Genomic DNA, 25,121 nt, shown 5'->3' with positions numbered 1-25,121 from the left:
CACACACACACACACACACACACACACACACACACACACACACACACACACACACACACACACACACACACACACACACACACACACACACTCCAGTGGGTTTTCATATTAACAGAGGACCTTTTAGAGTGAGTGGCACTCGGCTGTCTTGTGGGACATATGGCTCAGTGTGACCTGCCAGTGTCCTTCACTGTTGTTGGCTTCTCCCCAAAGCCCCCGGGCTGCACAGCTCTCTGCAGTTAGCCCCACCTTCTAACACGGGCAGTCTGTGTTCACACCAGCGCTTTTATGTTGCGATGTTGCATTGCTGTTAGCCGCTAGTCTCCATAGGACACACTCAGAGGCACAGCGGCGTTGTATCAGAACACAAACAAGGCCGCTATCATTTCCGCAGACACTTTGACTTTATGAAAGGAAGGAAGATTGAGTTCATACAGGATAGGCTGCAATTCACTTTCCAAGGACTACACTATCCATATTTGAAACAAGCACTTTAAATCCGTAATTCTGCATTTGTCAAGGCTGCTATTAAGGAGAAACAACTCTAAAACAAGCAGCAAAACGAATACTATACACACTCCGTAGAAACGTTATACACATCTGTAAAATCTGAAGCAATCCAACAGAAGAACTCAACCATAAATATGCCTTTTATAAAAAATATATAGATATGGTAATTTAACAAAGCCTTTATTATTGCAGTTGTATTGTGCAGTGGTGTTAAACTGGACTTCATTTAATTGAGATGTGTTTTAGAATGTTTTGCATGCCACATTTAAAAACATTAGCCAAAGGGAATAATGCAATTACATTCTCCCCTGCCTGAAATGCCGCGATTGGACTTCTTAAATGACTTATGTAACTTAGTGACATCACTATGCAACACGTGCGCTTTTATTGGCTAGCGCTCCAACACATTGTATGTGTAGACTAAGGGGCGGGACATCTCTAAGCGGTTGACCACACAGCATCACAACAGAGCCGGCCAGCTAACCAATCAGAGCAGACTGCAGTGGCGCTGCAGCACAGGCAGTAAGACAAATAAAGAGCTTTTTGAACATTAAAGCATGGAAACATGTCACAGTAGAGACTCTAAATACTAATAAAATAAGCATAATATGGCCCCTTTAAGGAAGACTATACGGCCGAGTTGTATGACTTTGCAATCGAATGACTGTTGCCTGATGTAACTGCAGAAAACTAGCAAGCTAAAAGAGACTAAAACACTTCGTACTCTCCAGCTTCTCAGCCCCACCTAGTTAATCTAATTGTGTTCTAACACAAACAGCCCAGCATTCAACCATCAATCACGTCAAAAATGTGTTATTTTGAAAGGAAACTCATCATGAAACTCTGCAGTCTTTGTCTTTGTGTTTGTCGTGTATTTCTTGGTGTTCTGGGGCCCAGTGCCAAAGAAGTACTAGTGTTGTTGTTCTGTTGAGATTTATAACCCTGTACTTTACAATGTATGAAGTATCTTCTCAGTGTGACTGGGTTTCAAATGTCCCATTTATTCTCCCTCAAGCCTTACTTTTATGAATTCAGGGACTTGGGGGCCGAATGTAGTGGAGCTGGGAATTGTGGGTTTATTTTTCTATCTATTTTTCGTTTTTTTTCTTTGATTTCGATTTCCAGTTCGTCCAGATTAGATGTAATGTATTACACAATAAACTACAGTTGAGGATTTTGAAACCTAGCTTTGTATCATACCACACAAGCCATTCTTGCTTTTACTTTAGTTGAATGATGTGCTACGACTTTAAAGAATAGGATATTACTGCTAGCCTGTGGGTTGTGTGGTACCCAACATTAACCTTGAATACATTTCTTGGATTCAGTTGATCTACTTGGTTGCCATTGGTAGCTCTTCATTTAAAGGCTTATCAGTTCATTCATGTTTTTTTGATCATTACTGGCATCTACTGTATTTGTACATCCCTTTGGCATTTATTTTGTGACCAACTATTTTAATTATTTCACTATTCTGAAAAAGCAGTTTTCTGGCCTTTGAATGCTGAGATAAATGTAGCCGCAGAGGTTTTCTACAGAATCGTGATTATATTTCAGGGACATTGTGAAAAGTGCTTTCTAAAATGCTACAAAGAGAAGGGCAAAGAGCCACCTGTGTGTTGATATTCTGTGCATTGCTGCAGGAGTGTATCTTTGTGTTCTGACCTTGTGCTCTCTCCATGCAGGTACACCCTTTGCTGATGCGCGAGCGGCGCTCAGAGTCTCACAGGAACAAGCTGCTGCGGCGGACAGTCAGCGTTCCTGTTGATGGAAGGCAACATCCCGAGATGGGTGAGCAGACAACCCTTTAAACAGCCGTACTGTCTAACCAACACTTTTTTGTCTTGGTTAAAAACATATTTAAAATCCAATGAAATATCTTCAGGTCACTTAGATTCAGATCCAAGATTAGATTCAAGCTTTATTGTCATTACAGTAGCTACAGTGTAGATATGGCAATGGACAACTTAAGTCACAGGCTCTTCCAACAGTGCAACATGAATATATATAGGACATAGAACAAATACAACAGATAAAATAGTGAAAGAGAATGTTTTGAGATGTGCAAGTACATACAAATATAATAGAAATAATGCAAGATAGTCTACAAGTATTTGGAATATGATATATTAGATAAATAATTAGCAAGTTGCAAACAGATGAATGTTTTTGGACGTTCTGGTGTTGAATAGTCTTCTGGCCTGTGGAATGAAACCTGTCTTTATGGAACACCTTATGGTCATAACATTATTTCAACTAACCTTCCTTCTTGTCCATTTTCATTTGCGAGATCGTTATCACCTGTATTAATTTAGCTTGGCTTGTTTATAATAATAGAACAGTTGCATAGCAACAGCAATGATGTAAAGCTCATTGCATCTTTAAGCCATTACTCTCTGTGTTACTAGCGACGCTCAGCGCTTCACTCTGCATCTGAGCGGAGATAAAAGCAACTCATGGGTTGGGCTGAAGGCAGATGTTTTCTTTCTGACAGATTTCTCCCAGCTATTCCTTTGTGATGTTGAGTGATTTATCTTGCTTTGAGATGAAACTCACATATTCATACCTTGCTTATCATGATTATCTTCTGAGTCTCTTTGTTTCTTCCTCTATCTATTTCAGTTTTATTTTTGCAGTCTGCTTTTCTCACTGTTCTTTTTCCTCTCTGCATTTATTTTGCTTTATTGTCCGTTCAAACTCAGCTTGAGGTCTGAACCCGACACTCTGATAGCCGCCTTCCTCTGTGTGTTTTGCCTGACTCAGTCTCTCTGGGTCCTCTACAAATGTCCCGCTCAGTTTCTCCCGTTTCCTTCCCCCTCCACCTCTCCGTCTCACTCTGCTATTTTAAGGGCCTCCCCTGCGACGTCCCCCGTCTATGAATCTGCTGTTTTGCCACCTCAACAGTTGTGCTGATTCAACTGGATACATATTTCCCTATGTTTCCAGTGGCTTTCTGACCTTGAAGCAGTCAAACAATGACACATCAGTTGACATGCACACAACGTTTTGACATAATGCTGACACGGCAATGCCAGTTAATATTTCTCATGCGTATTCATATTGAAAACATATCCGCATATCATCATGCTAGGCTACAGGCTATAATGCACTGAAACCATGGTGGACCATCTGTAGGGACTATGCTCAAAGAGCCTTGGCAAACAAGATTGGTTTCATCTTGTTTGCCTAGGCCCAGAAATCAGGATTGATCAGCTCAATAAAAAAGTAAATGGAGGTTTTTGTTAGTCCACAATTAGAGTTTAAATCTACAAAATGCCACATGACCTATTTTACAAAACGCCTGACATTACATGTTACTTGTTAAACGCTTTTATCCAAAGTGACTTACATACTCAATACTGTGGGCAATCCCCACAGGAGCAATTTGGGGTGAAGTGTCTTGCTCAGGGACACAACGACATGCTGACTGCAGTGGGGTTTGAACCTGTGCTCCCCTGATCCGAACACCACCACACTACTCCACTGCGCCACAGCCTCCTGTTACATGAAACAATGATCTGACAAAGGTTCAGTGACAAAATAAACAATCTTAGGCTGAATACAGACACCATACTACAGGGAGCACACAAAACCAACAGCAACCAAGCATTATTGTGGCCTGTCAATATGTAACTCGCATTACTTAGTCGTGACACATTACGTTTAGTCGTGACAGCTGAAGTGACTTATGAGTGCATTTTAGCCTTAAAGTAGCTTTTTCTGTCTTTCTTTATGTAGGTAATTCAATCCAGTATGCATTAAGGGTATTCAGATACTTAACCTCTAAACTATGTTTCAATTGAACACAATTTGGAAACATTTAGGACCACATTCATTCCTTTCCAGAATTATGAATGAATTGTGCCCTCCACAAAATTGGAAGACACAACCTCGCTTTCATCAATAGATTCAAATGTTCGGTCCGTTCAGAACGTTTTCCTGTTCTGAAAGCAGATTAATCTGCAGCTGCAGCAGCTCCCAAACACTCATCCATGTGTTTGTGACAACATTAATACGTCAACCTCGATTCATTATTCATCAGCGGGTAAAAGCCTGCATTTTTCACAAGATATTGATGAATAGAGACATTTGACAACAATCCCAGCTGGATGCCTGATGTAGGGACACACTCAGATGGAAGATATTAAGCTCCACATTCGATATGCGACTAGTCAAACACATAATGCCTCAATAGGTTTTTCACTCCAGTGTTGCTGTCATAACACACTAAGCAATGCAGATGCAATCATTTTAGCCTTTAAGGTTCACAAAAACATTTTAGATCCAGGAGCCAATTCACCCATAATGAAGACATTCATGTTGCCGTTAATTACATTGCAGAATAAGCATTGTATGCAAATATGAGCAGTAATGAACTTTTCATGATTATGACAAGGGCTATGACTTTTCTTAACTAAACAAAACCTTTTTTCCTCTTGTGTTTGTTTCATATTTAGTAACAAACCAATAAGTATATCACAAAAAGACGACATAAGTACTTATTGTCTTGGATTACTGTTTCTAAATGTTACATTAAGTGTGTTTCAGTTCAGCTCTACAATGCAATATTTGAGGGCTGATCATCGTCTCATATTTAGCAAAGGATCCCCCAAACTTGAATATTTTAAAGTTCATCAATTCATATTGTATGGAAGCCCTGGGTGGCGAGTTATACTGTAAATACAAAGGTGTTGAGCTACCCGTTTTCTTTCCAGCTTTATACATATTAGCAAAAGATTATTCCGGCAACGTTTTTTTTCACTTTATTCAACCTGTCCTTACTGTATCTTAAAAACCAAGAGAGAAAACGATTTAGTAAAAGAGAAAGTGGATCAACAGAATTGTATCTTCTTACTTGATTCCCAGTACTTCCATAATATTGTAATAAAAGGTGAGTAATACCGTCTCTTGTAATTGGTCATATGGCCAACAGAATGTAATGTAAGGATTATGAAAACTGAGTGTGAGTTAAGGACACTTTCCAGCTAAACCCCATAACATGAGATAAAACGCGCTTCCTATTTCACTATTTAGTTGTTGTACTTAGATGCAAAGTGGGCAACCACAAAGAAAGCATTCACATGCCCCCCCTCTCTCCCTCATTAACCTTTCCAGATAATCCCCATTAATGAATTTGGCCTTTAATGTTTTGTGTTCAAATTGTAAATTGACTTCATGTGAGTCTGCTCCGTTATTAGAGGAACCTTATTATCTGAATGACTTAGCCACAGGGAGAAAAAATACGCCACACTAGAAAAGCTGATTGGTTGTTAACACTGGCTGAATAGTTTTTCAGCAACAGTGGTTTAACAATACGTGACTCTCCTTCAGTTTGTCCTTGTAGTTCTCTCTTATTCCTCTAGCCACCTCAGCTTAGCACACGATTGTGATAAAGCAACTCGGCAATTGTTCCAGTGCTCTTTAGAAAGTGTGACCTTCATACAGCATTTGAGCAGTGTATTTCAGCACAGATGCTGCATTCAGGGCCTTTTCTTTTTCATTTATATATCCCATTACTGTACATGTCACTTGTTTGACGCTTTTATCCAAAGCAACTTACATACTCAATACTGTGGACAATCCCCCACAGGAGCAATTTGGGGTGAAGTGTCTTGCCCAGGGACACAACGACATGCTGACTGCAGTGGGGTTTGAACCTGTGCTTCCCTGATCCGAGCACCAACGCACTAGTCCACTGCGCCACAGCCTCCCTATAAATAAATAATACAGCATCAGCATGGATAGGAGATGTTGAGCCTCCTCCTAACCCCTGTATACTGTAATTCTCCGAATCCTGCACTTTCTATTCTGTCTCACCACACCGCCTTTAACCCTGTTTTCCTCACCATCCCACTCCTCTCCCCACTCAACAAGCACTGCAGGCTACATCTTCCCTCCCAAAAAGACGATGATAAAACAACAAATACGTAAGAGACGTATCACAAAAGGAAAAAAAGGTGTTAGACTTTCTACTGTTGTTAGTGTTGATATATTCATCATGAGTCATTCCAATCTGTCAGGTCGGGAAGACTTAAACAAAAGATTACAGATAATTGTGTCTGACTCATTTCAGGGTCTGTGTTTTGAGGCAAACTTTTTGGTTGATATTTTAAGTAAACAGAACATCTGCCTTGTCGGGTGAAGTAAAAAGCTGCCACTTTGCACTCGTTACCAGATGCAATTCACAGTTTATATGCATTTTACATTTTGTTGACCAGAATAGCTAAAGGCATGGACCTTATCTAGGGTTAAGCAATCATTTAATTATAATATTAAATGATGACACTGTGACACTTTATGATGTCATAACGATTTTTTGGCTTTTGTAACTATTAGCCAATCACCAACCAAGGTAACGCCCACCCACCTTATCACCTGCACCTCCTCCTAGAGCACCATTGTGTTCTTTTTAATCAAATATCTCTCAGAGTGGCGTGGGGAGTGGCTCCTTATTTTCATTTAAAGTAACAGGGCTGAAACAGAGGGGTTTATGGGATGCTGCAATGCATGATCTGTTTGGTATTTTGAGCAAAACACTTCAGAGACATGTTTTGTATATATCTGAGACCTATAATATATTGATGAAAAACAGTATAATAGGGGATCTTTAATGCAACTATATCACAAAAGCACATTTCAGTTCAAAAGACCTGTCTTGAGTCACAACTGTCCCATAAAGTTACAGTTATTTCTAATAGATGACTGTACTTTACTGATTTATTAATCAAGAAAATGATAATTAAACTATGTCTCTGGGTTCCAGAAAGTGGAAGCATCTACAGTATATCTGTATTAAATAATATTTGTATAATACTCAAGTGGAGCCAATCCTACACTCTTCTTCTTTATTGACTGTCCTACATCCCAAATTGATCATTATGTTTGCCAAATTACGCCTAAAGACTCTCTCTGTGTTCGGTAGCTTAGAGAAGGTCAAAAACACAACTTCAACTAGTGTTATTTAGCCATGTGTTGGTGAGTTGCAGACCAGACATACTGAAGCATGAATGGCCAGCGTCTAAATGTATTACTGATTTCAGAAATGCGCCCTTCACCATCATGTCTTTTGAGGTACTACTTACTGTCAAAAAATATCCCAAATTAAATTGAGAATTTGATACCTACAGAATAAAATATCAAAGCAGGCGTGAAACTCTAAGGTGCTGTTTACACGAGAACGCAAACCGTTGTATCCGCTACTTTTCTCTTTCGTATAGCCCGTTCGTTCAGACGAGTCGTAACAGAAACGCGGAAACGGGCCCTGCAAACAATTACGGGTCCCAAGGTGGGTAGATCTGCAAACAGAACGCTCTGGGGGGCCAAACGGCTCAGTGTGTATGCCCTATAAGATCATTTCCTGATAATAATGAAGTAGTTACTGCTACTGACCATGCTACAGATGTTAGTGCAAAAATCTACAGCTCCTCTACCACAACCATCAGCAACAAGTGGACATGGAGAATTACATGAACTAACGTAATTTTCGGACTATAAGGCGCACCTGAATATAAGCCGCAGCAGCTAAATTGAATGATGTGTACATATAGTAGCCGCACTGGACTATAAGCCACAGGTATTTTAATGTTTAATTACCATATGTAAGGGTTCGTGCACAGAGGGGATTGTCGGGAAAGAGATGGCTGTTTGAGGAAGCTCCCATTTATTAACATTTCCACAAACAAGTTGCATATTTGCATAACGTATTCAAGTGTTACCATTTAGTGCAATTAGCTACAGAACATGTATTGTGCTGTGTAAACTGTACTGTATCACATAGCGTTTCAGACACACAAACTTTTCAACTTTCAAACTTAAACGGTGCGCTCCAAGCGCACGTACCGGCAGTGATCTACAGCAGTGGTTTTCAACCAGTGGTACGGGGACAAACTGTCTCGCTCTCGTAATGTCTGTCTGTCTTGCTCTCGTTCTGTCTCTCGTACCACTCTCGGTTCCACTTTTACTTTTGCGCGCTACCTGTCTCGCTCTTTCCCGGCCTCCAGCTTTTCCTGCTGGAGCCCGCCGCTTAAAGGTTGGGGGGCGCGGACCGGCCATAGAGCCCATAGAGTTAAAGGTGGTGGACTGTAACCTGTAACATCCATAGATTTAGGAGGTCCCCTAGTGGCCGTTAGCTGTAAAAATCCATAGATTCGCCGCACCGTTATATAAGCCGCAGCGTCGAAAAATGGGAAAAAAGGCGCGGCTTATAGTCCGAAAATTACGGTACATGTTGCTAAATCCACTGCGGGGCATAAACAGAAGGGCAACCATGGCAACCATGCTCGGGGGTATTCTTCGCTGCTTTTAGTGTATTTTGTGGCAGAAGTACAGCACCACTTACAGGCCCGGCATATGTACTACAGCGTCTCCAGCGCTTTCGAGCGGTCTCGTGTGAACGGAAAACTTTTTTGATATCGTATTCAGTTCGTTTGCGTTTCTTTTGCGTTTGCTTGTAAATGGGTTCTAAATGCCACTCATCCTGTTTCCCATCTGTCAGTATTGCTAAACTGATAGAAGTCACGCTGCTGTATTCTGACCTTTAATCCACTTCTATATTTCTGTTTTCATATGATTACATGAGAAGGCCTGGCATACATGTGGACTCAACATTGATTTGGGGCGTTGTTGACCTTTTGAGTCTGTGATATGCAGTAAAATCAGCCCAAACGGTGCAATTCCTGACTTGTTCCATCATTATTAGAAAGAAAACCTGAGCTTAGCCTACTGCTGAGGATGTTACGGGTCTTAGTGACGGTTGGTTGGCAAGCTGTCAGGCTCTAAGTGGTGGATTTTATTCCAATTTGGAACAATCTCCAAAAACGAGATTTATTTACTAAGTAGGTCCAGAAAAAAGTCACAAAGGGACATTTTGAAAGACATTATACTTCCTTTTTAGTATAACTGTATGAAAAAAAAATCTGAATTAGATTTTAATTCACAGTCTATCGCTTTGTGATACTGTATAGGCCGGCATAATGAGCTTCCTAAGTGTCCAGAGCTCAACGATAAGAGTTAATTTAAAGTGTGATGACAATGGAAGCGTTTTGAGCCAGTGCGAGCAGTGCAGCAGTGTTACTTTGCAGGGTGACAGTTTATAAACCTTGGGATTCATCCCCTGGGAGATGTGAGGATCTGGCCTTAAGAATCCCGGGCTTGAGAGATTTGCTGAATCGTCTGCCTGTCTTGCCTTTGGAACTGTGAATGAATACAAATCGTTTTCTATCCCGTTGTGTTCGACTTTTGATGGACGTGGACCTCCTGAAAATGAGGGCAGCACTTTTACGAAGTTGCATTTTTGTTGGGTTGGATCGATAAACTGTGTGAGAAATGCGGCACTTGGGTAAACTGTTTTATATGTACTGAGTGTTTCACTGAGTTGCATATTTTAGGTTTTGCAAATAGAGGCTCATTATCATACTGTAAGTCAGAGAGATTCGGTTCTTGGAAGGTGTTGCGATTAACCCGTACTTTGCGTAGGTGTGTGTGAGCATAATTTCAGGAAGATTTCATTTTGGTTTTATGACCCGTGTCGTGTAAAATTGCCATAATAACTTTAATTGTGGGTTATATTAACTACTAGGGAATGACAGTTTATCTTAAAAGTACACCTAACATGTGACATCACATTGCTGGGACTTTAATATTGTTCTAAATGCTTCATATAGGATGCAGGGTTAATGGTTCCTGTTACGGTGAGTGAAGCAAGCAGGACCCAAATGCAGATAACACTGATATTACCTTTATTTCAAGGATAATAATGATACTCGGACAAACAGAACACTCCCCGGTGAACTCAGTCACCAACAAAAGATGAACCAACACTGAACACAGGAAGAGACAAGACTAAATACAGGGAGGGGTAATCCCGAGACGAGAAACAGCCGGGCAGGGGAGGAGAAACACAAGGGCAACAGGTGAACACAATCAGACAATTAGACACACCAGGGAAACTAACGACAGGGAGGAAAAACACAGGGAGAGGGACCAGACAATACCCAAGGAGGAAAACATGACAGGGAGAACCGAACAGCAAAATAAACCCATTACAAGACATACAAAACTAAAAACGTGACATAACACAAGAATCGTGACAGTTCCATTGGTGGATGGAAATGTTGGTATGTCGTTCAGTGAGATTAAAATATTGCAACAAGTTAGATGGATTGCCTTTACATTTTGGAAAGACATAATGTTCCACAAAGGATGAATCCTTATTAGTTTGTTCGTCCGACCTGATCTTTCCTCTTGCAACACCATGAGTTAAACATTTGAGTTTTTAAACTAAATGTGTCAACAATTATTTGATGGATTGCCATGACATTTGGTACTTCAGATATTTATCTTCCATCTAAGGATAATTTAAAAATAACTTTTCCCTTGTGCCATTATCAGGTTCCAAATATCTGCAATCCAAAGCCAATCAATCAACGTTTTTGGTGCTTATAAGAAGGTGTTAGCATCCCATCACTAAATATATAAATATATATAAATGTTACACCTGCTTATCAGATTCTTATCATGTGGATGTTATCAACCAGCTTTGTGCTTAGTAAAGCTTCACAGAGCTGTTTGCTGCATTATACTTATATAAGTCCTTGCTTTTTCTTTATATCAGACTATACAACCAGCACAGCCCCCCCCCCCCCCCCCCCCCCCCACACACACACACACACACACACACACACACACACACACACACACACACACACACACACACACACACACACACACCACAACACAGACTATAACACCCCTCGCTGTTAAATACCAACCAACTATGTGCAATATGTGCTATATGTATATATGCCGTTAGAACTGTGCTATACTGTATATACCCGGCTGCTAAATCCTAAGAACTGTTACAGGATGTGTATTTTGAGAATGATGTAACTTTTTATTATATATTTTTTATTTTGTATTATATCATAACTTAGTACTTTTTAATGCATGTAAAATATGTAACATTAAGCTGTCTGTGGCTCTTTTTTCTGCTGTAACCACGTACATTTCCCCTCTGTGGGACTAATAAAGGTATTCTGATTCTGATTCTGATATACAGTACAGTATAAAAGAATCTCAGACCTGAGCTGACTACAGACACGTTGAGTGTTTGTTGATTATAAATAAGTGTAACCAGGACTTATGCGACTGATGCCACAGGTACTGTAGAGTTCAGTCTTTTCAAGTGAACATGAAGGTATGGATAACTTTACTTTAGATGTACTTTGTGGCTGTGGAAAACATTGCAGAACAGCTTTGTTCACCTGAGCATGAAAGCCTTGAACTCTGAAAAAATACAGTCGAGCAACATTGCGAGGGCACAGCTTTACATTTGAACATCCAAGGTCCTTCTGAGTTGAGACGAGCGAGTCTGTTGCACAGGAGCTATCCGTCCTCCTCCGGTGATTGGGTGGGCGGTTACAGTCAGTCAGATGGAGCGATATCAAGTTTTTCTGACATTATTAGAAAACGGCTTAAGATGAAAACTGAGATTTCGAACTGAATCTTCTCACCACCTGGCAATCAGATCTCCCTCTCTTCTTTTAGGAATATGTTTGCTCACAGCTGGCATTTTGAGATGATATGGCAGGTCACTTTTAACAACACCATGCATTAGGGTTTTTTATGCAAAGCAGTATGAAAATGGGACGATTATGCAACATGAAATGTCTCTCTTGAGTGATATACCCCGTGGGCTGGTGTGATATAACGGACAGCTATATTATCATACCTTAATAACATGCACAAAGTGAAAAGATAGTGAGAGAAACCAAGCAAGCCTGTCCTCGGTTTGAATGACAGCTGGCCAATAGCTCAGCGCACACGAGGGTCTTTAGCTCTCCGACTACACTGCAGTTCTTAGTCAGCTTCAGGTGTGGTAGTCAGCTTACAAACACACACTCAGAGCATCCTGCCAGCTCTCGAGTCCATGGGGAATGCTTCTATCTGCCATGTAGCGATGAAAGGATTTAAAGCCTCCGTGAAAGGGTCACTCACCAAACGCTACCCCTCTTCAAGGTGTTAGAAACAGATGATTTCAGACCAATGAAACCGTCTCCCCTAACTGTTTGATGTGCTTAGGCTGCATACACCATTAGTGTAAAGTATCCATATGTCTACAGTATATAGTATCTGCATTCATTCGTTTACTTTAAATCTTCCAGGATGTGGCTCTATGGCTTTGGCGCTGAGAGATGCTGTCAGTTTCTTCGCATGACTTTGCTCATTGATCTTCAAAGTATACCTGCAAACTCAATGATCAATGACATAGTGACGATCTACACCAGTGGTTCTCAACCAGGGGGGTACTATAGCGTTTTCCATGGGATATGAGCGAAAAAAGGAAATTAGGATTCGTTAAAAAAAACATGTCACTTTGAGGTGTTAAATAGGAAAACACAATTAGGCGCACAAATGCATTAGCTCCCGTCAGTCAATCTGAGGCAGTTATAACATCTTAAGACAGCCTGCTGTGTTTGACGTTTGTTAGAAGTAAGAAAGATTTATTTTTCAATTAAGAATTACCCCCCTGTCGTACTTGCAATGCTATGTTTCTAAATACAATTGTATCATAACCTTTTGCAATAATCTAGGATCCAACTACTAATAAACCAGAACTAGCCTTACACTCCAGATGTAGACCGACCAAGAACTGTATTGGTATAATTATTTTTATATTTGGTGTGCTATTACTTTCCAGTTCACATAAAAAACAGATGAGACATACATCAAATCAGACACTGACAGACAGCTTTCACATATGCCACATCAAACCACATCCTCTCATTTCACAACGTCCCCTGGGGTGACATTATGGAGATCTGGCGCATCGGCATTCCTTCTTCTGTGAAATAAAACGCTTCATACAGCTGGTTAATACGTTTAAAATCCCCATGGACCGAAACTACTCAGCATCAAGCACCGACTAGTATCACCTCCAGACAAGATGTTAGTTATTTCCTCACAGCAGTTTTCTTATTTTTTCAGTTTTAGCTGAGTGCATGTGCTCAGTGACAACCTGCTTCACACAGAGTTACACACATTCACACCTGGCAGCTGCCCGAAACAGCTGATCTTTACTATTGGGCACTTGACAGCTCTTCAGCCAGAGTTTTGTGGTGATGTGCTGCGTTTAGGATCATTATTAGTAAATGCAGGTGTGAGTGTGTTTCACTCACTGCCCTATATTCTACCCAAATGGTCTTGCTTTTCTATGCATTCAAACCTAGAGTGCATGTTAGCTTATCATGAGTGAGAGAGAAGTGCAGTGCTGAAAAAATGAATAGGTCTGAAATGTGTAAATGCAATATCATAGAGCCTCTCCACTGGCTGTAGATACTGCTTTAGCCCGCAACACCAACACGTGAAGCCATTAGTCGTTGGTACAGTTATTTTCTGTCGTACAGTAACATTTGGCAACTGCTGTCTACTTCTTTGCTTTATTTTGAATCATAAAATCTTCCGATGTTCCCCATCAGAAGCTGAGTTCAACACATTAAACAAAATAGACAAACAATATATTCTAAATTGAATAATTAAAAAAAATATGTTAACAGGTTTGTTTGTATTAATGAAATGTGTGCAAATAATAGTGCACTTTACATTAGTGTACCTCTCACTAAAATGACCTTACAAGATAAACGTATACACACACTAGCATGACGGGAAAGAAAACAACCGTCTTGTTTGGTTGATTTGGTGAATTTAACTCTTTTAGAAACACTGTGAAAACAAGAACACCGTTTGAGCTGTGGAGAAGAATTGGAGACTTATCAAGAAAAGATGGTTTGTAAAATTGAGCTTTAAGTTAGGTATGACTGCCCTCTGGCCTACATACAAACCTTCTCTAACCTTTGGCTTCGTGCAAGCTCCCAGAGATGCATCACCCACCCAGGTGTGAATCATGAATAGCTTGATAAAAGCTGCAATGCTAGCGCTAGGTACAGAAAAGGAGTTGCACAAAGAAACCAAGGTGCAACAACCTCAACAGAGCTGCATGGGGAGTTTGCAATACATCCTCCTTAACAAAAGAGTAAAAATAGATGTGGTAGCATTGGAGAAATAGACAGGACAAAGTGGTCAGAATGACGACAACCGCTTTACAGAGTTCCTGAATGGAGACATTACTGCCAGCTCTGTGACAGAAAGGCATTCGGGTCACTGTAGACATTAGTTGGACTGTCCTTTCAGCCAAGAAACCCAGATATTTAAGAGAGGAAAAATCGGCTGCCAAGTTTTAAATTGTGTCTCTTCCTAAGTGTCATCTTATCCCATTTGTTATTTTTAATGGTACATTAACTGTGGTGCCATTTTTAAAGCCAATCTCCAAAATACTCTTCACTTTGGAAGAATAATTACCGGAATGATCAAACATCTTTAGAGGCTTTACTTATAATCAACTATATCTAATAGATAGTGTACAATGTCTCCTCCATTTTCTTTAACTGAAGGCCAGATCTAACTTTATGAATTGCTTTCTGGTTGATATTAATCCTTGTTCTGTCACTGTGCCACCAAAGGAAACTTTGTTGTGTTAATTACAAATTTGATAAAGTGATGTAGATTAAATAGTGCACGGCTCAAAGCTTCACCGAGGGACTCTGATGAGGGAGGGTTTTATATTAAGTAAGCTGTTAAAAAAAAAAAAGGAGGACACGAGGGGAGGAAACTAGAACTTAAAGTAAAATAACTTACACGTAAACACAGACACCCCAAATGTGCTGTATGTGATGCAGATGTGCTGTATTTTGAAATGTTCTGTTGCTTTAAATTTCCCTGTTGCCTTAAAAATAAGCTGAACCTAAATTGACTAATTATTTCATCTTATTAGTTTTAAAGTGTAATCAGGAAAAACTATTAATTTGAGATATTACATTGAATAAGAAACTGTTCAATAAGACTGGCCCACATTCGTTTTTTGTAATAATTATTAGGTTAGTTTGAATTGTACTTTATAAAACATTTAAATGTTCTCAATTTGAAGTGTCAGTACTCCCTTCGACACAATGACCTTACAGCTGTGGATTCTGCTGTTGGAGACACTTTTGCACACGTCTCAGTACAAAGACAACATGCAAGACTTTCTCCCAGTGACCTGGTTAAATTATAAAGTGAACCTTAGGGAGTACGTCTTGAATTCTGCAATAACTTTCATAGAAGCGTTCCATATTTTTCAGTATTTTGAAAAGAGACAGCTACGTCTCTGAATTCAACTGACGAAGCAGGCTTTATCATATGTGTTTTCTTCTACTTAAAAAAGACGGGGCTATGGAGTGATTTAGCTCAATCATTGAGAAAACGTAATGGTGTTCAATATTCCCTGAAAAGTCAGAATAACTAATGTTACTATGTAGTGCAATAAGGAATCTTTGTCGGTCTATTTGAGTATTTCAAATGAGGATATGTTGCCCCAGCAAACACAAAAGAACAAAGACAAATTCAGATTCCAAAACTGACAATGATGTAGCAACTTACTGGTGTTAATCTGTTTTTTTTATTTTGTTGTTTAATCATTTCTAACTGGCATACCAGGCTGGCTGTTTCCACTGTGAGATATGATGAACTGAGTGAAACACCACATCACAAATCGTGCCCTACGGTGCTCATACGTTTGGAAGGGATCATTTATGAATGAAAAAAACAATGGGAAATGAATGCCGCATCACGTATTTGCTCAGCTAAGATTTTATATTTTCCTCGCAGGCAAATCAGCTCCTCTTCGTTATCTAAAACAGGTGTTTGCAGCCTGTGGGGACAGACTTGAACAGCTGGACATAGTTTTGAAAAGTTTACCACATAAATAAGTTTCCTCCTGATAATAGGCCATATATGACAACACATACGCAATTTATGCTATTCAAATGAACTGTATAAACTGTACTGCAAAACTCCTTTCCATTTCCCCCCTTTGCTTTTCTCCTGTATTCCACAAGGTAGCTGAGAGCATTTTGAAGAACATTTATTATGCCTAAAAGAGAACAGTTTTGTGACCTGATTTTCATTTATTTCGGTCGCCTCAAAGGCTTTGTATGTACAGAAAGGTCTTCATCCTGCTGTGAGTACACGCTTTGAATGCACACCGTATTGATATTTCTATATATTTACCTTATCAAACTCCTGCAGATGAATCCTGATCATTCTGGGTCAGAAGAAAAGCTGTGTGTAGCACCTTTTTTTTAGAAAACACAAAAAGCTGCTGGAAGCAAATTCAAACTAATCACTGTGGGCTTTTGTATACTTAACTAACCCTGTGAAGTATTTTAACAAAGTCTCTGAGATCAAAAAGGAGGCGGCTACCTGGTTACACCCGGCTTTAGCTGCACTATAGAAAGTTTCCTCACTCTGCATAATTTACGGATCTATAGTGTGTCAGTGCCAGGGCAGTCTGCCAGAGAAATAAGTCGACTACTTATTCCGAAGAGAAAATCATCTCCAGTACTGCAGGTATTGGAGTCATTTAGCTGTGTGAAGAAAAGTGTCTTTAGACTACTTTTCTGAGATTGTCTGCAAGCCTGTTTAGAATACAGAAACAGATTCTTATTGTCTTTAAATTGTTTGGCAAAAGAAGGGTTAATAGGCTTTGTGTTATCACAGTGAATTAATGAGATAAATACGATCTTTCCTCCTTATTGTTCTTTAAATTCTTAAAGGACATGGCAAACATAAAAGTGAACCAACGGTATTTCAATGCCGTTTATTCTTGTGATTGATTTATCACAGAGATTTCATCTGAGAGAAAAATGAAGCAGTCTTTGTAAGTGGCGTTATTTATCTTTACCATAGAACAAATAACAAATTAGAAAACTCTGAGGAATAAACTTGATAAAATCTGCAGCAGTCTTCAGTTCTCACATAAATCCAATTGTGTCTCAATGACAACTACTCCCCCCTCCATCTCTTTGCACCTACTGGTGTGTGATATTAGTCTGCATCTCACTTGTGTGTGTGTGTGTGTGTGTGTGTGTGTGTGTGTGTGTGTGTGTGTGTGTGTGTGTGTGTGTGTGTGTGTGTGTGTGTGTGTGTGTGTGTGTGTGTGTGTGTGTGTGTGTGTGTGTGTGTGTGTGTGTGTGTGTGTGTGTGTGTGTGTGTGTGTGTGTGTGTGCGTGCGTGCGTGCGTGCGTGCGTGCGTGCGTGCGTGCGTGCGTGCGTGCGTGCGTGCGTGCGTTACCATTAGGCTTTTCAGTTTTTACTCAACAGCTTTTTAATTGAATATCTGTGCACAGCAGTGTAATGCAGCTTTGGAAGAGAAAGTCTCGGGGCGGAATGAGGAAGGGAGGAGCTAGAGGAGGAAGAAAAGGGAGTATTAAGAGAGAGAGAGAGAGAGAGAGAGAGAGAGAGAGAGAGAGAGAGAGAGAGAGAGAGAGAGAGAGAGAGAGAGAGAGAGAGAGACAATGAGTGTAGATTTGTAAGACGGCAAGTAAGAGAAGAGGCTGGTATTGGCCTGACAACACCAGCTCTGTGTCTCGCTGTCACCTCCAGGCTCTGTGCTGTTCTATGCTGATGCACACAGTCTTCTTCAGCCTGGAGTAAGAAGTGTGTGTGTGTGTGTGTGTGTGTGTGTGTGTGTGTGTGTGTGTGTGTGTGTGTGTGTGTGTGTGTGTGTGTGTGTGTGTGTGTGTGTGTGTGTGTGTGTGTGTGTGTGTGTGTGTGTGTGTGTGTGTGTGTGTGTGTGTGTGTGTGTGTGTGTGTGTGTGTGTGTGTGTGTGTGTGTGTGTGTGTGTGTGTGTGTGTGTGTGTGTGTGCGTGCGTGCGTGCGTGCGTGCGTTTGCTCACTCCCTCAACAGAAAACCAAGTTTAGTGCTCATTTCTACAAGCTCATTTGCTTCTGGTATGTGATGCATGGTACATCTTCCATGCGTCACAAGTTACTTTTCTTGCTTGGCAGAGTTGTGGTGTTAGTGAAGCTCTGTGAGTCTGAGCCATGTCTTTGAATAGTCTCTGCACCACAGTGTTCCTACAATCAGTCATTTTTCCAATATGTACACGTGTGTAGGTGGGTGTCACAAAGCCGGCAATATGTTTGTGTTGTTTAACATAGTAGGTGCTTAGGCATTGTGTGCATGTGTTTCTTGATGAAATATCCAATCCAAGAAGATCTTGTTTGTGCTTCACACCTCGTGATGAACATTCTTTGTCTCGCAGAAAACCAACTTCAAGGTGACCTATCATGCAAAATGCACTTTTGTACGTCTTTTATACATGAATATGTGTCCCCGGTGTTCCAGGGAACTCACCAAGTGTCAGAAAACACAACCCTCTCTATTTTCCTCCATACCCAAATCTCTTAAAAAGGGGCTGCAACGGATCTGATACAGACTGATCCAGATTTGAACACTTCTATGACGTCACAGAAGTGGCGCTACGGCTATTGGGCCAACTCCACCAATCAGGAGGAGACAGCCACGGACATTGCCGTTCGAAAGCGCTGGAGACGCTGTAATACATATTTCAGGCCTGTAGATGGTGCTGTTCTCACAGAATCAGCCCATTCTGCAAACAGTGTTAAATTGAGCGAAATGAGGAATGGCTAAAATGCATGATCTGTTTGGTATTTTGAAAAATAAAAAGTATAAATATGCCTTATATAGGTATGGTCCTACACTATATTATTCAAATATAGCATGATAGGTCCACTTTAATAAGGATCTCAGTGTCCTTGCACTCTAAACTTGAATCTGGGTGGATCATGTGATCAGTTAAGATGCATGGCTCCTGATGTTTGACTACAAAAGAACAGACTTACATTTAATGAATGATGTGTTGAGGAACCTTTAAATCTGCATTCCTTCAATTCATTTTCGGCTTGACTCAGTAGTGGGTAAGTAAGACTTTGATCGCACCCAGGAGAATGTCAAGTTGTATCTCAAAATACATCCTTGCGTTTTCCATGAACTATTGGACTTATTTTCTTACACTCAATATAAAATGGACAACAGTCAGCCAGGGATATATTAAGAATGCCATTACCAAGGTGCATTGTGAAATAAGCCCATCAAATTGTGCTGCGCAGCCTTGTATTTGAACTGATGATTTCACTCAACCGTCCATGTCAGAGTGCAGAATTGCAACACTTCCTTGAAGAAATTGTTCTCTCATTTGCAACTTGGGAAGATTACTTCCCACAAGGACGTACCTGACGATTGCCTTGGCTCAGTTGGATCTGATAGTCTCCACTTCAAATCCCTCCACATCCTCTGGCACAGAAAATGTTGGCAAGGCTTTGATGATTCACAAATTACTTTGCAATAACTGGATGGTGGAAAACAAGGACTGCAGAGATTTGCAGTCACTGTGTGGGTTGTCAGTGCTCCATTGGCATGTGGTCATATTTTAAAGGTTAAAAATGTGGGCTTATATTTGGAAATGTTCTGCAGATAGGCTGAGGGAAAGATATCAAACTCAGGGCCTTAATATTGAAAAACAGTGACTATGTTTGATGTGTGGATGGCTGACCTGGTCCGGAAATGGCAGCATTTGATTAGTTCATAAATGATAGATATGTATTTAAATAGTTTTCATGGCAGTCAATTTAATAGCGGTTCAAATATTTCGGTAAAAAAAAAAGAATGTCAACCTGCTGGTGGGGATAGAGGTAGCATCGGGGGATCACCAGTGTCAGGCTTTACCCTCTGGAAACATGAATATCTGTACAAAAATGTAGGGGTACTAATACACTAATAGTGGTTTTGATCTCTCGTCCAGACCAAAGTGGTTGAAGGATCAGAAAAAGAAAAGGCCTTGATGCCAGTCTGGTAGAATTCAAGCCGTCATTATGGATTGAGCAGTGAAATCGCAGTTTGAATGACAAATATTTTTATACAATATTACAAATATGATATTATTTGTAACCAATCCTCTCCAGCTCTGTATGCTACCTCCTCGACCAGAGTGTCTTTTTAGGCCTGGTAAAGGTTAAAAGAAAAAATACCCATGTTTCCATGCCAGCCCATCCTACTCTGGCATCCTCTACACCTCATTCTCATGCTGCACTGGCACTAGGCCTAGCCAGGTGGCAGTGTGCACATGTCTGGTACTGTCCTCCTTGTTCAACCATCCATCATCCCGTCACAAAATACAAGTCTTTCTCTGTGGCGCTTCGTACAATAAAACCCTCGGCCACCCTCCCATCTTTCCATGTTCTCCTCCAGCCCTTCAGGGGTCTGGCTGTCACAGTATGTTTCCTGTTACAACTCTTCTGGTTCCTTCCTCTGCTGTCAGCCCAACACCCCGTTATCTATTCATCTGAAACACGGAGGCTGACACCAGCTGCTGCCTGCTCTGCAGTGGTTCCACTTGAGTCGGAGGGTGGTGGTCAATTTTTGACTAGAGGGGGGTCTGATAGACATGACAGTTTGAGCTCCATCACATTGTCACATATGAACTGTGATGAAAGCAATAGTTCCTTTGGTTGTTAGTACATGACAAATGGGATTTCTGAGAATGTTTCCATAACAAACTGATCAATTAATTTTCCTTGTAGAATAAAGGGTATTTGCAGCCATGGTGACATTGGCACGGAAATGGGGTTGATGAAGGGGATAAAGTCCCCCCATACTGGCCAGTTAAACACCAGGGCAGGTATTACTTTACCCTTTTAATTAATCTCTGATAAGAAGTTTTGGATGTGTTTAGTTTAGTTTGAGTTAGAAACATATGGTAATTTAAAGGATGAACAAGTGAGGTATCCTTTCTTGACTGTGTTCCTTCACCTCAGCTAAATGTTTGAAGGAGCTGTTCGACACAATTGGCCATAGCAGATTAATGATGCAGAAAAATGTTCTTATCCAACTTGATAATGACTAATGTCTTGTGCTTTCTAATTTTTCGATATTTTGTTCAAAGTAATTCTCAGTGTCCTCTTGTGTACACAGTGCAGTAATTAACCCACCACATACTTTTGCAGGTAAGAAGATTAAATGATAATCAATCATAAACATGTGTATAAACCAGGGATAACATAACAATAGCAAAAACTCAGAAATCTCTCACTAAGCCAAAGTTAGGATATGTTATATTGTAATAATATTCATTTTCAATACACAAAAGTAGTCTAAAAAAACACCTTGCAGCTCTGATTCTACAGGAGGTAATGGAAAATACTGAAGAAATCCAAGTGAACAAGATACTAAACCTTGAGCATAGTCATAATGTAATTGTCTATTTCATTCAATTCCAAGTGTGCGCGCGGTGTCACGTTCAGTAGGGTTCTTGATTTTAATAGAGTAGCAAAGCTGGAGAAGCTGTCTGTTCTTGTAAGAATTGTTTACCTCTGAAAATCCCCATTTGAAAAATGTATTACGATTATGTTCTCAATGGTTCTCTACATACAATGTATGTTGTATAATTTAACAATACCATAGGTTTATGGTCTTTAGTTGTTATTATTCTAATTGTGTTTTAGAAAGTATTTTTTACTCCAAATACTGTGATATCCCTGAGCCTCAGCTTTCTTTTCCAGGGATAAGTCAGGTGTGCAAATCAGATCTGAAGCAACGTTAGAATGCTTTTTTATTGCAACTGCAAAAAATCATGGCACGCCTTGGAAGTCGTTAGTTCAGTTATTTCTTACTAAAACACTTGACTTCTGTGTTTAAAGGAATAGATTGAACATTTAATGTAAAAACTATATTAATTCTCTTGCTGAGTTAGATAAAAGGATGGATACCATTTTCATCTCTGTATGGTCAATTTGAAGGTACAGCCAGCTGCCTGGTATCTGCTGTAAACGGTGAAACTGTTGGCTAATTCTGTTCATCAGTAGATTACTAATTAATATGTGACATCTCGTTGGTTTAGTTTGTCCAAAGCTAAAAACTAAAAGGTAGTGGTTTTAGCTGAGTTCATGTATGGGACTATTTATCTCTGGGGGGCGGTGACTTCCTAGAGTCATGTCACACCATGATGTTAGGCAAGAAAATTGGTCCCACACATTACCCGCCATATAATCACAAGTTGTTGCTTCAAACTTTGTGTTATTACTGCCTTTGAAGTGCATGCTGGTCGTTGTATTTTCCACTCTTTATGTCGGGCTTAGATAACAGGCTGATTGAAGTAGCTTCATGTTTAGTTTTTAGACATTAGAGTAGCAATTCTCATCTAACTCAGCTTGAAGCTTTTAATGTATATAATAGCTGTGTTTGTCCTTCACTTTTGATAAAAGAACCAGCTATTTTCTAACACAGTTGCTCAACATTTATACAAATGATTCATGCCCATTTAAGCCTTGGAAGTGCTTCAACTACCAGCACTTTTATTTCCAGAATCCTAGATGCCCAGATTAATTCCTTTCACTTTGATACCTGACGTCTCGCTGAAGAACACATGGGCAGGATGGATGTTTGTCTTTGTCTTTTGCGGCTGATCTACAAGCCTCTTGCAGTGTCTTACTGAGAACTGCACAGGAGTCCAACACGATACGATTCATGCTTATGGATTTGCTTACATATGGATTACGTGAGTATGAATTTGTACATTCACTGGAGCTGCACAGGCTTTAAAATGAAATATTGGTTTTATGCAGATTGCACATGAAGCAATCGAAAAGTGTTAAAAATGAGAACGTGAGAACTGGCTGCAGAGACTCACGTAGCAACGCAGCATACGAAGAAGCAGCGAGAGGAAAAAGCGACAGATGAGAGGAGAGGACAGAAAGAGCAGGCAGAGGAGAGGACAAGATTACTACCATAGTACATCAGGCTTAGCTTCACATCCTTAATAGTAACCATGGAAATAATTATAGAGCAGACAGACAAACTGTGTTCGAGAGAAAGGGAGGGAGTGAGCGCTACAGAGAAAGGGAGGGAGAGAAGAGACAACGGGAGAGGAAGAGAGAGAAAACCGCGGGGGGTAAAGTAGCAAAAATGTTTGTTGGAATCCCTACAACCATGTTTCTACACACTGGTGATTGGGAACTATTTGAAGATGGCATGAGCGGTGTGATGGAGTGCAAACCTGCGGAAAGTCAGTTTCACCACCGACTGACAGAAGCTGCAGTGGAGGGAACTATATGGTGGAAACAGGCATTAATAAAGATATCCACCATCTGCACAGAGGTCATTTGACTTTAATCCATATTTATATCTTACAGCAGTAAGGGACTCTGGTGCGGTGAGTACAGCAAGAGTACAGTGACATAATACGACGATGGTTAAAAAAGTTGCTTCAAACCCACAGTTGTCATGGAAACAGATCTAAGATACTCTTTACCCCTCTGGAAGTGCTGATTGCTTATCATTGCTGAAAGCCCAATCAGTGGTAATGTTTTATGTTGATGACAGTTACACATTTATACTAAGTCAGATACAGCCCACACTCAGATGTATAAATATTTGGGACATTTACATAATTGCATGCATTAGTTGGCTATTATGGATTTCTGAGCTGTATTTATATATTAATGTGGAGCAGCATGTGAGCTCTTGGGAAATTATCCTGGATCATGTAAGGCTTGGTTATAGAAATTAGCATTCTCATTTTTTGTTTTGGATTGGTCATGATTCGCCCGTGGGTGGGTGTGTGTGTGTAACAGCATGCATGGGCAGGTGGTACACTCTGGGCTCTGTGGATATTGTATGGGTAATGACATGCTTGCATGCTTTCCACACGTTTGCCCCTGGCACTGAGCTTCATCATTTGACGTGTGTGCAGTGCACATGTGCGTGACTGTATAAGGTGGTAGGGAAACAGAAAGAGGTGAGAAGCAACGGGGAAAACAAGGAGAGGAAGAATTAGAGAGAGAGGAGAAAAAGTGACGAGGGTTTCTGGTGGGCTTAAAATCACGTCCCAGTGGGGATGCAGCCAACCAAACCCCTCCCAAATGTATCCCTCTCTCTCACACTCTCTCTCTCTCTCTCTCTCTCTCTCTCTCTCTCTCTCTCTCTCTCCTCTCCTGTTCCTACACACTACTCGAAATACACAGATAGAGGGAGAGGGGAGAGAGCGAAAGAGAGAGCTTGAAGCGCAGGGCATCACTGCGCCGCTGCTCCTCGCTACACTGTAGTCTCTGTCCACCTGCACAGGATTATCTCGTCCAGGCAGCAGACAGGAGACACTGACATCCACAGCTGCCAGGTGGATTACTTGACGATAAACCTCCGTTTGGTGGGAAGGAGGACGGACTAAGTTGCCATTATCATCTCGTTTTTTTCTAAGTACTGCCTGACAGCTACTGGCACAGAGTATCCGTTTTTATCCATTTTTAGAATACTTTACTCTGTGGTGATTGCTTGTTTCTTCACCACTCCAACGACTCACTCCGATTTGTCTCTATTTAAAAAACGCTCTGGATTTTTTGAAACTGGTTAGCTCATTTCCGTGCATTTTTCCTGGTGTGCTCGGTCGCTGCCCCACGGAAAGGGGTCCGTTCAGGAGGAAAAGGCACAGTGGACAGCAGAGAGGAGCGCGTCTTCTCAACCTTTACATTGGCGCACATACAGAGAGGCGGACCTATTCCGCACAGCTCCTTCACGTGCACGGGCATGCACGCTCACATGCACGTGCACACACACAAATGCCAGCCACGCAGCTCTTTTCCTTCTGCGAGCATATAGCTTTTGTTTACTATTAAACACCAGAGTTTCGTTCTGAGTACAAAGCAGGAACACGTTCACCTTCCA

The 25,121-nt window shown here is 40.7% G+C and overlaps 1 protein-coding gene across 15 annotated transcripts in view; it reads left to right on the top strand.

Annotated features, from left to right (window-relative positions):
- The window catches only part of syngap1b (synaptic Ras GTPase activating protein 1b), a 126,478-nt gene that overhangs the window by 46,345 nt on the left and 55,012 nt on the right, over positions 1 to 25,121 (top strand). For all 15 annotated transcript variants that reach the window (XM_079691537.1, XM_079691525.1, XM_079691530.1 and 12 more), the window contains exon 3: positions 2,196 to 2,301. In XM_079691537.1, coding sequence (XP_079547663.1) covers positions 2,196 to 2,301 — 106 coding nt within the window. The remainder of the gene's footprint in view (positions 1 to 2,195; positions 2,302 to 25,121) is intronic.

The sequence above is a fragment of the Notothenia rossii genome, assembly GCF_949606895.1.
Source record: "Notothenia rossii genome assembly, chromosome: 7".
NCBI classification, from domain to species: domain Eukaryota; kingdom Metazoa; phylum Chordata; class Actinopteri; order Perciformes; family Nototheniidae; genus Notothenia; species Notothenia rossii.
The sequence above is the reverse complement of the archived record's forward strand: the minus strand, read 5'-3'. Positions and strand labels throughout refer to the sequence as shown.